The sequence below is a fragment of the Colletotrichum graminicola genome, assembly GCF_000149035.1.
Source record: "Colletotrichum graminicola M1.001 genomic scaffold supercont1.17, whole genome shotgun sequence".
Taxonomy (NCBI): domain Eukaryota; kingdom Fungi; phylum Ascomycota; class Sordariomycetes; order Glomerellales; family Glomerellaceae; genus Colletotrichum; species Colletotrichum graminicola.
The window spans coordinates 215,681-226,806 of NW_007361021.1; the positions used below are offsets into that span (position 1 = coordinate 215,681).

Below are 11,126 nucleotides of genomic sequence, written 5' to 3' on the forward strand. Positions count from 1 at the left end.
ATTCGGATGTACTACACTCTCCCCTCGAAACAACTCATCACTCGGCTTCTTCCCCTAGTCTACCATTACTCATTGTTATTATTCGCAGGACTATTTGAAAAGATTCAATCACTACCGAAGAGTTAAATTAGGTCTACTCCTCTCTCAAGCGTTTTGCCGCTTCCCATATGGTCTCGCGATATGGGCAGGCCGCCCAGGACTCGATGGCCAAGACAAGTAAGACTCCCGGGATTCACAAAGACCTCTTCGAGTCTGAATCATACATGTCATCGGTTTCCTAACCTGAAGAGCAGTTAATACGGACTCGATTTGCGACACTCAAGCTCACAGCCCTCATTACCTCTCAATGATCGAAGAGGCCTCCCAAGAGTCTTCCAGCTCGCCAAGTAACGGTAGCTCTCTGAACCAAGAGCAGAAAGGCCTTCTTGATATTCAACAGACAGAAAATAACCACATAACAGAGTATGAGCAGATGGTTTCCAACGTTGGACCACACGGAACCCAACACGTGGCTGCCACGAACGACACCGCGGACACGGTTCTGTACGGCAATTGGGAACAGGACAACAACATGCAGGAGCTCAATTGCACTTCTAGTAAGTATAAATCTATCCAGCGTTTTCCAATGCGAAATTCTTACAAGGAAAAGCCCCAGATACAGTGGTGCGTTTCGACTATTATGCATTCTACGGCGAGGACGACACCACCGAGACAGACTCGTCCTCGCGCTCAGTTGACCAAGGTATCAAGTACTCTCTGCTATTTCAGACCATTACTGGTTCTCATGTAGCGAACTTTCATAGTCCATCTGATACTCTCGTACCTAAAGGATCTCAAATATCCAAGCCTCAGTTACCAAGACATCAACTAACTATTCTACAACTTCAGAGATTTCAGCGGGCATCTCCAATGTCGAGACTCTCCCGACGACCAAGGACTGGTCCATTTTTCAGAGCAATCTTGTCGACTACGGCCCCGACGAGCCCAGTCCCAGGCTCCCCGGCTGCTCGGCTGGCCACCCATACACGAAGATGTGGAAGATGTCGGACTCGGCGATGATCGCGTACGGCGCAATGCGCGGCTCCATGATGCAGACAAACGACCCTCTACGCTCTTGGATGGAAGTGAAGGCGTATGAGGCCGCTACACGGGCATTGAATACTGATGGTATAGTGGCTGCTTCGAGTGATCACTCTTCAGAGCAGAAGAATCTCTCATCGTTCTCATCGCCAGAAGGTAAGGGGAAGTCCGTCGCCGTCGGCAGCCATGGAACCAGCCAGCCTGAGTCGTGAGTTATTTGTTCTGATCAAAGTCACGATCCAGGATCCTCTAACCCAATTGTCTCCAGAGCCATCAGGGAGCCGTCTTCTTTCGCCAATGAAGCCACTACGTCTCCCGCGCATAGTACTGGTGGCAGACGGGAGGTGGGTGGGGACTACATCGAGTGAGTCATTCTGATATACGCGGTATTCTGCTTGTTATTGACCTTGTCTAGAATGCTCAAGGAAGCCAACATGGTTGCGAAGGAGTATGCTCCAGCTGAGATGGATAGGAAGTCAACCTACGACGTCCCCCGTCCCAGGTTCCTTCACATCTCGCCCAAGTTCGAGGGCTTCAAGTTTGAGGATTACCTACCACCCCACGTCGATGTCCCAGAGCCCTCCTATAAGCAGCTCTTTGACCCGAGCCGCGATTTCGGTAAGTCTGGTCTGTCCTGTGCGTTGTGGGATCAATGCTTAATGCCGTCTAGTGAAGGAATACGACGTCTCGGATGATGAGGGCGATCCAGTCTCTGGGCGAATCTCCCCTTGCACATTCCGCCTCCTAGCTGAGGGTTGCGCCAAGCGGGATCCCAAGGCGAACAAGGTCTATATGGCTCACGATGTAAGTTCCTTCATGAGCCCATTTCTCAAAGTTTATGCTGATCAGCATCCAGACCCAACGCATGCGCCCCCCGACCCCCTTGGACGACTGCCAGAGATGTCTCACAATTGACCGCCTTGCTATATCATTTGAGCTTCAGCGAGATGCCAACGATGGCGGCTGGATCACGCCCTGCTACTCTGTTGAGTCTGAACCCTCCATCATTTACCACCCCCCCGGTCAGCCTCTCCCCTACTACCCCGGGTTCTCAGATCACTAACCTCGAACAGGCGTCACTCTGAAGCACAAGATGCGTAACTGGTGGTTCGGTCTTTTTGACCGTATGGACCCCCTGTCAGCACGTCGTTTCCGCAAGGTCCAATTTCGCGAGGCCAACGACCCCGTCGCGCCCCTTGAGACGGCTACCGAGCACTCTGTCCCGTCCACCAACTCGAGCGAGCGCAACCATGCATACACCGACACGGAGGTCCTCGAGGCGCTACACGCCGCCGGCTCTCGTCGTGTTGCTGGTATCGCCCCACAGAACGCGCCGCTCATCATCTCGCAGCGCTGGCAGACGGTGTCGCGCTGGAAAGGGCAGGAAACGGAGCTGACCCGCGAGAATGACGGTATGCGCTGCGCCATCGAGCGAGCCAAGATCGAGCTGCGCGAAATCCGCCTGTCGGTCAACCACCTGCTACAGAAGAGGGCGGCCGAGGAGCTTGCGATACGACAGCGGAAGCACAAGCGCGTCCTGCGCCAGGTGTCGGCGCACTTGCATGAGCTGCGGTACGAGATACAGAGCAAGCTCGACGCTCTCAAGTGCTCGCAGACGCTGAATGAGAGCATGAAGACGGAGCTGTCCATGTTGCAGCTCCAGATCAGGGAAGAATGCTCAAGGGTGGACATGGCCAGCCCCGACGAGGTACGGAAGGCCGTCTCGCAGCACTTCCGGGACAAAATGGCTGCCGTGGAGCTGGCTGACTGCTTCTGAAGCGCTTGCTCGCTGTCTTGGTGCCACGATGCGAGAGGATCGTTGCTCCGATGAGCTCCCATGGCCGCCTACACGACCAGTCTCACCATCGGGTTGCCCATCGTGGCGAGGAAGTGTTCTGCGTTGAACAGGGGCAGAATCTGATTAGAGACTAAACCAGGATAGCGCTCTATGGTTTTGTTTGACATCGTCCATTCCAGTTTGGGAGAAAAAGCAATAGGGAGACTTTACTTCCTCGAGACTGCAATATCCCTCCACACAAGAAAGGTACGAAATTAGGCACACCTCTTGAGTCGAATGCTCGGCTGATGCCAAGTTCTAGTTTACAGTCAGATACTTTCAAGGTTTCTCCCGGTTTCTTCCCGAAGAGGCCCAGTGCCGAGAACCCAACTTGTTCAATATTGAGATGTCTCAAGCTGGAGTAGCTGACTATTAGGTACTGCCACGCTGTTGTCATCAACGAGTTGGACAGTTGTGTCCCTTCCATAATACTTTGGGTGCGTTCGGCCCAGTGTTTTGAGTACGATATCCTTACTGCGTAGAGATTAATGAGGCCTCTTGAAATGTGGATTAGCTAGCCTAGAGGTTATGCAACGCGGTTGGGCGCCGGTGGTGTAGGTAGTAAGCAAGAACACCCTCATCAATATTGGTTTGATGCATGGGAAATGAACAAATGTATGTGTGTGATAAAGGTACAGGGAGATGTACGTAGATCTCCTAGGCGGTGATTAAATTGCATCAGAGCTTCGAGAAAAGCGATCAGACCCCGAAAGCCGTTTCCGGGGTCTATGTACAAAACCTTATCCGGATTCTATGCGTTTCTTCTTTTCTTCCAGCAAGAAAGGCCTTCCCATTTGCCGCCCCTTAATTTTTCCCCCGCCTTGCTATGGTCACATCATGAGAGGAGCATTATACACTGACCAGAACGCCCAGTTCGCTGTTCCGGGAATCGACAAAATATCGTAGAACATAATGATACAAGAGGAGCTTTACAAGCTGCCGACGCCTCCAGCAGTCAATCAGCAAGCCCCCATGGTTTTGAAACAAGACCTCTTTTGTTGAGAGGTCGATTTTGGAGTCGAGATAACAGTCATGGAGATTGCCTTTAAGCATTCTTGACGACGCCGACCTTGGCGGCACGCATGACGCGACCGTTGAGCTTGAAGCCCTTCTGCTGAACATGGAAAACGGTGTTGTCCTCCTTATCGGGCTGGGGCGCCATGAAGGTAGCGTCGTGTTCGTTGGGGTTGAACTTTTCGCCCTCGGGGTCGAAGCGCTCAATGCCGTGCTTCTTGAGCGTCGACATAAGAATGTCGTCGGTCATCTTAAGACCTTCGTACAGGTTGGCAAGATCCTGCAGGTCGCCCGTCTTCTCAGGGGCGTTGATCTTGTCCTTGGGCACCATAGAGAGGGCGCGGTCCAGGTTGTCAATGCTGTCGATAAGGTCCTTGGCGAACTTCTGTAGGGCGAAGTCGCGCGCCTGCTTGACCTCGCGCTGTGTGCGGTCCTGAAGGTTGCGGAAATCGGCGACGGTGCGCAGGCACTTGTCCTGAAGGAAAGAATGTTAAAATCTGATGACCGATTACGATGGCCGACATCGGTCGGCATGATGCGGACGAACCTTCCAGTCGGCAGCCTCCTTCTCCTTAGCCTCCAACTGCTTCTTCAAAGCAGACTCGGCATCGTCGGCGGGCTTCTCACCCTCCTTGGGGGCCTCGGTGGTCTCCTTGGCATCGCTATACCATCTTGCAACGGCGGGTTGTGCGGCGCGTATCCTGAAAGCAGGGGAGCTCTGAAACTGGTTTTGGAAAACAGACTTGGTGGCCTGAGTACGCAAGCCGGACCGCATAGCGCGGGATGAAGTAGCGATAGCTTGTCTGAACATTGTGGCTATTGGAGGGTTGCGGCGAGGGCCTTGAGGGAGTCGAAGCGTGATTGAGATCGGGGAGGCAAAGCTTTTGAGAGAGTGAAATTTTATCGGAATGGCCCCAAGCCAAGTGACGAATTGCCTTCCCTTGCCCCCGAGCCTGGGAAAGTTTACGCCCAATCAAAAGATTCTATCAGAACTCCATCCCGGGGCGGATGAATCAGGGAGCCGGCAAGAGCTTTATCGATAGCGCCAGTGCCAAGACGAGGCCAACTGACACGCCTGCCTGCCAGACGCCTGCACCTTCCAATTGGTAATTGGGTCAGTGGCACCTGCGACGTGCTTTCCCTTTGCCTCTGGTCGCAAAAATATCCATTTCAGCCTCCCCTCCAGCGGCCGCCAAATCCTCCCCCGTTCAGCCCATTTACACCCTCGGTAATTGCGATTCCAACGGCGTCCTTGCTTTGCACATAAACAAACGATACTCGGGATTTTGCCGCCTCAGGGACTCGCTTACTTGCAGGAAAATTGACCGAGTCTCGGCATTTGAAAGGAGAAAGACGGCGCGATGGATTACGAGCCCATGTTGCTGGACGGCGAGTCTGGGGGACCGTCGATCAAGATCTCAGGGGTACTTGATTCCTCCTCAACACCTTCAGTTGGTGGCTTGAAGACTGACAGCCTGGCACTCGCTTAGGCCGACAATATCCACGTTAACTTCGACCTCTCCAACTGCGACCTCTCCTTCGCCAACTCGCTGCGTCGCGTTATCCAGGCTGAGGTCCCTGTGATCGCCATCGACCTGGTCGAAATCGAAGCCAACACGTCCGTCCTCGCTGACGAATTCATCGCTCACCGTCTGGGGTTGATTCCTCTCCAATCCAAGGACGTCAACAGCCTTCTCTACACCCGAGACTGCGACTGTGAGCAATACTGCGACAACTGTAGCGTGAAGCTTACCTTGCATGCGCGTTGCTCATCGGACGATACCATGAAGGTATATGCAAGCGATCTCATCGTCGACAGTTTCAGACAGAACGGCACCGTAGGAAACCCGGTCATTCTCGACCCGGAAGGACAGGGCTCTTTGATCTGCAAACTGCGTAAGGGACAGGAGCTCAAGATCTCATGTATCGCCAAGAAGGGAATCGCTAAGGAGCACGCAAAATGGATGCCAACGTCCGCCGTGGGCTTCGAGTATGACCCCCATAACAAGCTACACCATCTGGACATGTGGTATGAGGAGGATGCCAAGGCCGAGTGGTAAGTGATAGCAGTACGGTCCGGCGATGCGCGCATCAACTTACTTCCGATCCAGGCCCGATAGCAAGTACGCGAAGATGGAGGACCCCCCTCAGGAAGGGGACCCGTTCGACTACGACGCGGTACCTGGCAAATTCTATTTCGAGGTGGAGGGCGTGGGCAGCCTCGAGCCCGACCAGATTATCCAGGAGGGAATCAAGATTCTCCAGGAAAAGCTGGCCCTGACACTCCACATCCTCACAGGCGAGGCGGACGACGATGGCATGGGTGACTTTGATGGTCCTCGTAGTCCTAACCTGGATATGGACGGCGGCAACCCCTGGCAAGACCAGGGCTACACCACGCCCTTCAACGGCGGTGGGCAGAGCTCGTGGGGGGGCAATGCGACAACGCCGTACGCCACCACTACACCCTACGGTGCATCTGGACAGTCTGGCTGGAACTGAGAGAGGGCGACGAAATCAAAAAAGCACAAAATGGCGTTTATGTACGAGACCAAGTAAAGAATGGGGTGGCAACTGGAGTTTGCGAGTTTTTTGCGAAACAGCCGACTTGAACACCAGTTGGTCAAGTCAATCCGGCAAGAAAGTATCTTGGGTTTGCTGTATCAAATATGGACCGGATCAGGTACGCAAGCACATGAGGTAAAGCAGGGGGGGAGTCTTCCTGATGCATGATCCAGTTTTTCCGGCGTCATTTACATCTGAGCCGAGACTGGCTCATAAACGCCCGCTAGGGGCATGACGCCAGGAAAGAACCTCAAAAAGCAGAAGTGGCTAGGGGCCAAAGGAGAAGGGAGGGGACAAACATCGCGGTATACGGGCCGACGGGCCCATATACCTTTTAATACAAAAACCACGCATATCAAAACGTTTCAGGAGAAAACACAAACAAAACCCTCTATATTTAGTGTCTATGAACCATCCAGGACTCCTCTCAAATGCAGCAGATTGCCTCTATCCAACGCCTGCTAATCATGCCCAAGATGCTTGTGCTGTCGACAAAGGCGCAGCACCGGTCTATCAAACCGCTCGATCTATACAACAAGCTCCGTGCGTGTGTACTCTACTTTTTTGTTTTTTACCCCTTAATGGACGGCTCCTCGTTGTCACCAACGCTGGTGACTTTTCTGTAGACCTTGCGGTGCATTTCTAGAAAGATGAATGTACAGATGGTTTGACTGGGCGATGGAGTTAGCGTTTCCGTAATGCATCGCGAGCATGAGAGAGAGAGAGAGAGAGAGAGAGAGAGAGAGAGAGAGAGAGAGAGAGAGAGAGAGAGAGAGAGAGAGAGAGAGAGAGAGAGAGAGAGAGAGAGAGAGAGAGAGAGAGAGAGAGAGGGAGGGAAAGAGAGCGCGCGCGCACGAATGAGAGGAAAGGGGGAAAAACGGGGGAATAGGTGGTTCAAGTGAAATAGAAGGAGAGGGAGAGGGAAGACGGTAAAGAAAGACGTACGGTCCAAGGCGGAGGAAGCTGGGCACCCAGCCTTTGAACATCCACCCGAAGCCCTCGGCCTTGTAGATCTTGGCCAGCGTGAGCGCCAGCCCCTCCTGGGTGGTCGCCGACATGACGCGGGTCTTGATGACGTCGATGGGGCTTGTCACGGTGGCTGCCATGACGCCGGCGAGGAAGGAGGCGGTAAAGTGCGTGGTGAGGTTGTCCCCCATAGGGGTGTGGCCGATCAGCAGGCCCTTGAAGGTGTCGTACGAGGCGAGCTGAGAGGCCGTCATGGCGGCGGCGCGCATGCTATTGGGCAGCACACCGCGGAACCAGCTTCCAAGGCCCTCCTCGCGGGCCATGCGCAGCATACCCTCGAGCGCGTTGCCGTAGTTGCGGCGCTCGGCGGCGGGGAGGGCGGCGTCCTGCTGCATGCGCACGTTGAGGACGTCGGCAGCGTTCCCGGAGATGCCGCCGACGAAGCCCGAGGCCGAGGCCATGGCGACGAGAACGGGGAAGGACGGGGCCTTGCCGCCGTTGGCACGGGTCGCGCGGACCTTCATCTCCTCGTAGGCGCCGAAGCGGACGGTGGAGTACGTCATCTGCCGGAGGAGCGAGGCCGAGAGGCCGTTGTAGAGGCCGGTCACGCCGTGGTTGCGGAGGATGTGGGCGAAGGTGCCGCTCATGTTCTTGGGCGCATCAGGGCGGCGGACTTGCAGGCGGACCTAGAAGCATTGTGTAAGTATTCTTGCATTGGTACCGATTTTTTTTCCTTCTTCCCCTTCTTGCCCCCCTCATTCTTTACGGCTTCGCAGATCCATTCGCGATTGTAGGCCGGAGTGGAGGGGTTATGGTGTTTCCTGTGATAACTGCGCGTACCTTGACTGTGAGACATTGTTAGCTCTACAGCTCCGATATCGCAGCATCGCTATCGGCCTTTTTTTTTTTTTTTTTGCAGCTCTGTCACGCAGAACGCAGTGTGAGGCACTTACCCAGATCTAGGGGATGGGTTACGCAGGCGGCCATGCTGCTGGCGCTGCCTCCGAACCAAAAGGGGTATCGCATCGACGGCTGCGTCGTCTTCTTTTTCGTCGTCGCTGTCGCCGCCTGCCTCGGCTGCGTTTGCGGCTTCTCCTGGCCCTCCATCTGTCCCACCTTCAACGGCGACGGCGCATCGTCGGCCGGTTTGCTGGCGATCATGTTGGCGGCGGCGGCGGGCTCCATCGTTGCAGCAGCTATGCAATATCCTCTACCGAGCTCATCCCGCTGCGGCGGCGCAAAACTAGAACCTGCGTCGCTACCAAGGCGGCAGACTCGGGTTCAATGGGGGGAAGAGTGGCAGTCGGTATCCAAGGTTGCCCTGCGTCGGCAATTGTGTAAAAGGTCGCGGTCGGGCGGCGTTATGGACGTCCCTCTTCTTTTCTGTGCGGTGATGTCGAAAAATATGAGTCCGATTTCGAGGGAGGCTTGGTTCTTGTTTTTCCTTTTTTATTGATTTACTAAAGGTTTTTGCTTTGGCACGGAAAAGAAGGCTGACGAGGAGGAAGAAGCCAAGTGGTTCCCAGAATCGGCTCGTATCGCGAACTTTTTTCCGTCGTTATTTTTTTTTCTAGGAGCCGAGTCGGCCGGATGACGTTTCTGCTCGGCTTAAAGATAATAGCCTGCTGCTTCGGCTTATTGCTGCTGCGTCATGGTAGTAGCGGCAGAGGGGTTAAGTATCATGCGCTAAAGGAACCCCTGCGCCGGGTCGGCAGGGCCTGACGCGTGGGTAGCTTTTTTATTCGGGGTCGGATTTTCCTGTGATGTTTAAGCTCCCTTTTTGTTATTCCGCGGCTTTTCAAACCACGTCGAGACACCTAACAGAGAAGCTCCAGTGCCTGTGATGACAACGTAGCGCAAAGGCCTTTGTATCTGGACAAAGGCATAGACAAAACACCACACGAAACCGCCCGACAATGCTCGTTCCCAGGTTGGCCGGCAGACAATTGCAGCGAAGCTGCTACCGTGGCGCCACCTGTCGCGGAGCTGCTTCTGCTCGACAATGGCAGACGCTGGCTTCGCTGTCCATGAGCAGCCGGCGTGTCTACTCCTCAGGTCAGACCGAACCGATCCTGGACCCCTTACCCGCTTTCTAAACTGTGCATTGCAGAGTCCCCGACCCCGAGCAACAAGACCGTTGAGGTCAATGGCCAGACCATCCCGACTGACGACTGGTTCAACGTTCCCAAGACCGTCCTCGACGCGGCGTCGCGCAAGCTCCACCTCCAAAAGGACCACCCCGTGTACATCACCCGGCAGATCATTGAGTCGCAGTTCCCGGCGCCCACGTACCGGTACCACAACACCTTCGACCCTGTCGTCACCACGCACCAGAACTTTGACTCGCTGGGCTTCCCCGCCGACCATCCCGGCCGCGCAAAGTCCGACACCTACTACTTCAATAAGGACACGCTCCTGAGGACGCACACCAGCGCGCACCAGGCGCAGACATTCAAAAAGAACCTGAGCGAGGGATACCTCATCAGCGCTGACGTCTACAGGCGCGATGCCATCGATAGGAGTCACTACCCCGTCTTCCACCAGATGGAGGGCGCCCGCATGTGGGACAGGACCAAGGTGCCCAACGGCGACATTGCCGCCGCCGTCTGGGAGGACGTGAACAGGCTGCCGAAGCACAACGTCAAAGTGGAGGATCCCCATCCCGCCTACGACGCGGAGCGCAACCCCCTACAGGAGGGCCACCACTCGCCCGCCGAGGCCGAGGCCATCGGCGCTCACCTGAAGCGGTCTCTGGAGAACATGGTCGTCGAGATCTTCACGAGGGCCAAGGCCGCCGCTGCCAAGGCGGACCCTGACTACAAGGACGAGCCCCTGAGAGTCCGCTGGGTAGAGGCGTACTTCCCCTTCACGAGCCCCTCGTGGGAGCTCGAGGTCTACTATGCCGGGGACTGGCTCGAGGTGCTGGGCTGCGGCGTGGTGAAGCAGGACATCTGCATCAACGCGGGGGTGCCGCAGCAGCTCGGCTGGGCCTTTGGCATCGGCCTCGAGCGCATCGCCATGCTCCTCTTCCAGATCCCCGACATCCGCTTGTTCTGGTCGCAGGATGAGAGATTCCTAGGCCAGTTCAGGGGCGTGTCCGACCAATTGGACTCGATGAAGCGCTTCACGCCCTTCTCCAAGCACCCGGCCTGCCCCAAGGACGTGTCTTTCTGGCTCCGGAGCACGTCCGCGGCCGGTGGGAATACCAAGGCCAACACGCAGGACTTCCACGAGAACGACTTTATGGAGCTGGTGCGGGATATCGCCGGCGAGAGGGCCGAGGACGTTCGGCTGGTGGACGAATTCACGCACCCCAAGACGGGAAGGCGCAGCATGTGTTATCGCATCAACTACCGAAGTCTGGAGCGGACCCTGACCAACGAGGAGACCAACGAGTTACACAGCGAGGTGACCCGTAAATTGGTGGAAAAGCTAGGCGTTGAAATCCGTTAAAAATGACCTTTAGTTGACGCCGGTAGCTGAGGGGTAAGGGGGCTGTGCTGCCGACGCTTTCTCGCAGCTCCTCAGACGTTACGTTACGGCTCCGGGTTGAGCGAGTCCACGGGCACGGCATGGTTAGCAGACCCGGCGTAAGCTGTGCGCCTCGCTCGGTGTGTGTTGCGGGAAAGTACACTGCCGAGCCGGCGGGCGTAACTCAACTCCG

At 55.5% G+C, this 11,126-nt stretch overlaps 5 protein-coding genes across 5 annotated transcripts; 3 read left to right on the plus strand and 2 right to left on the minus strand.

Annotated features, from left to right (window-relative positions):
- Positions 1–346: 346 nt before the first annotated feature.
- GLRG_05101 (uncharacterized protein) lies at positions 347–2,857 on the plus strand (the record flags this gene model as incomplete). Its single annotated transcript, XM_008095786.1, has 8 exons — positions 347–596; positions 650–742; positions 889–1,288; positions 1,349–1,444; positions 1,496–1,698; positions 1,751–1,884; positions 1,937–2,102; positions 2,154–2,857. 8 exons carry the CDS (start codon positions 347–349, stop codon positions 2,855–2,857), a joined length of 2,046 nt encoding a protein of 681 aa, XP_008093977.1.
- Positions 2,858–3,962: 1,105 nt separating this feature from the next.
- On the minus strand, positions 3,963–4,742 carry GLRG_05102 (GrpE protein; the record flags this gene model as incomplete). The annotated part of the gene is made up of 2 exons (XM_008095787.1): positions 3,963–4,406; positions 4,479–4,742. 2 exons carry the CDS (start codon positions 4,740–4,742, stop codon positions 3,963–3,965), a joined length of 708 nt encoding a protein of 235 aa, XP_008093978.1.
- Positions 4,743–5,292: 550 nt separating this feature from the next.
- Positions 5,293–6,433, plus strand: GLRG_05103 (RNA polymerase Rpb3/RpoA insert domain-containing protein; the record flags this gene model as incomplete). Its single annotated transcript, XM_008095788.1, has 3 exons — positions 5,293–5,355; positions 5,422–5,987; positions 6,043–6,433. The coding sequence occupies 3 exons, from the start codon at positions 5,293–5,295 to the stop codon at positions 6,431–6,433; spliced, it is 1,020 nt and encodes a 339-aa protein (XP_008093979.1).
- Positions 6,434–7,067: 634 nt separating this feature from the next.
- GLRG_05104 (uncharacterized protein) lies at positions 7,068–8,647 on the minus strand (the record flags this gene model as incomplete). The annotated part of the gene is made up of 4 exons (XM_008095789.1): positions 7,068–7,167; positions 7,442–8,148; positions 8,303–8,307; positions 8,416–8,647. The coding sequence occupies 4 exons, from the start codon at positions 8,645–8,647 to the stop codon at positions 7,068–7,070; spliced, it is 1,044 nt and encodes a 347-aa protein (XP_008093980.1).
- A 731-nt stretch (positions 8,648–9,378) lies between these two features.
- Positions 9,379–10,915, plus strand: GLRG_05105 (phenylalanyl-tRNA synthetase; the record flags this gene model as incomplete). Its single annotated transcript, XM_008095790.1, has 2 exons — positions 9,379–9,517; positions 9,573–10,915. 2 exons carry the CDS (start codon positions 9,379–9,381, stop codon positions 10,913–10,915), a joined length of 1,482 nt encoding a protein of 493 aa, XP_008093981.1.
- Positions 10,916–11,126: the final 211 nt, after the last annotated feature.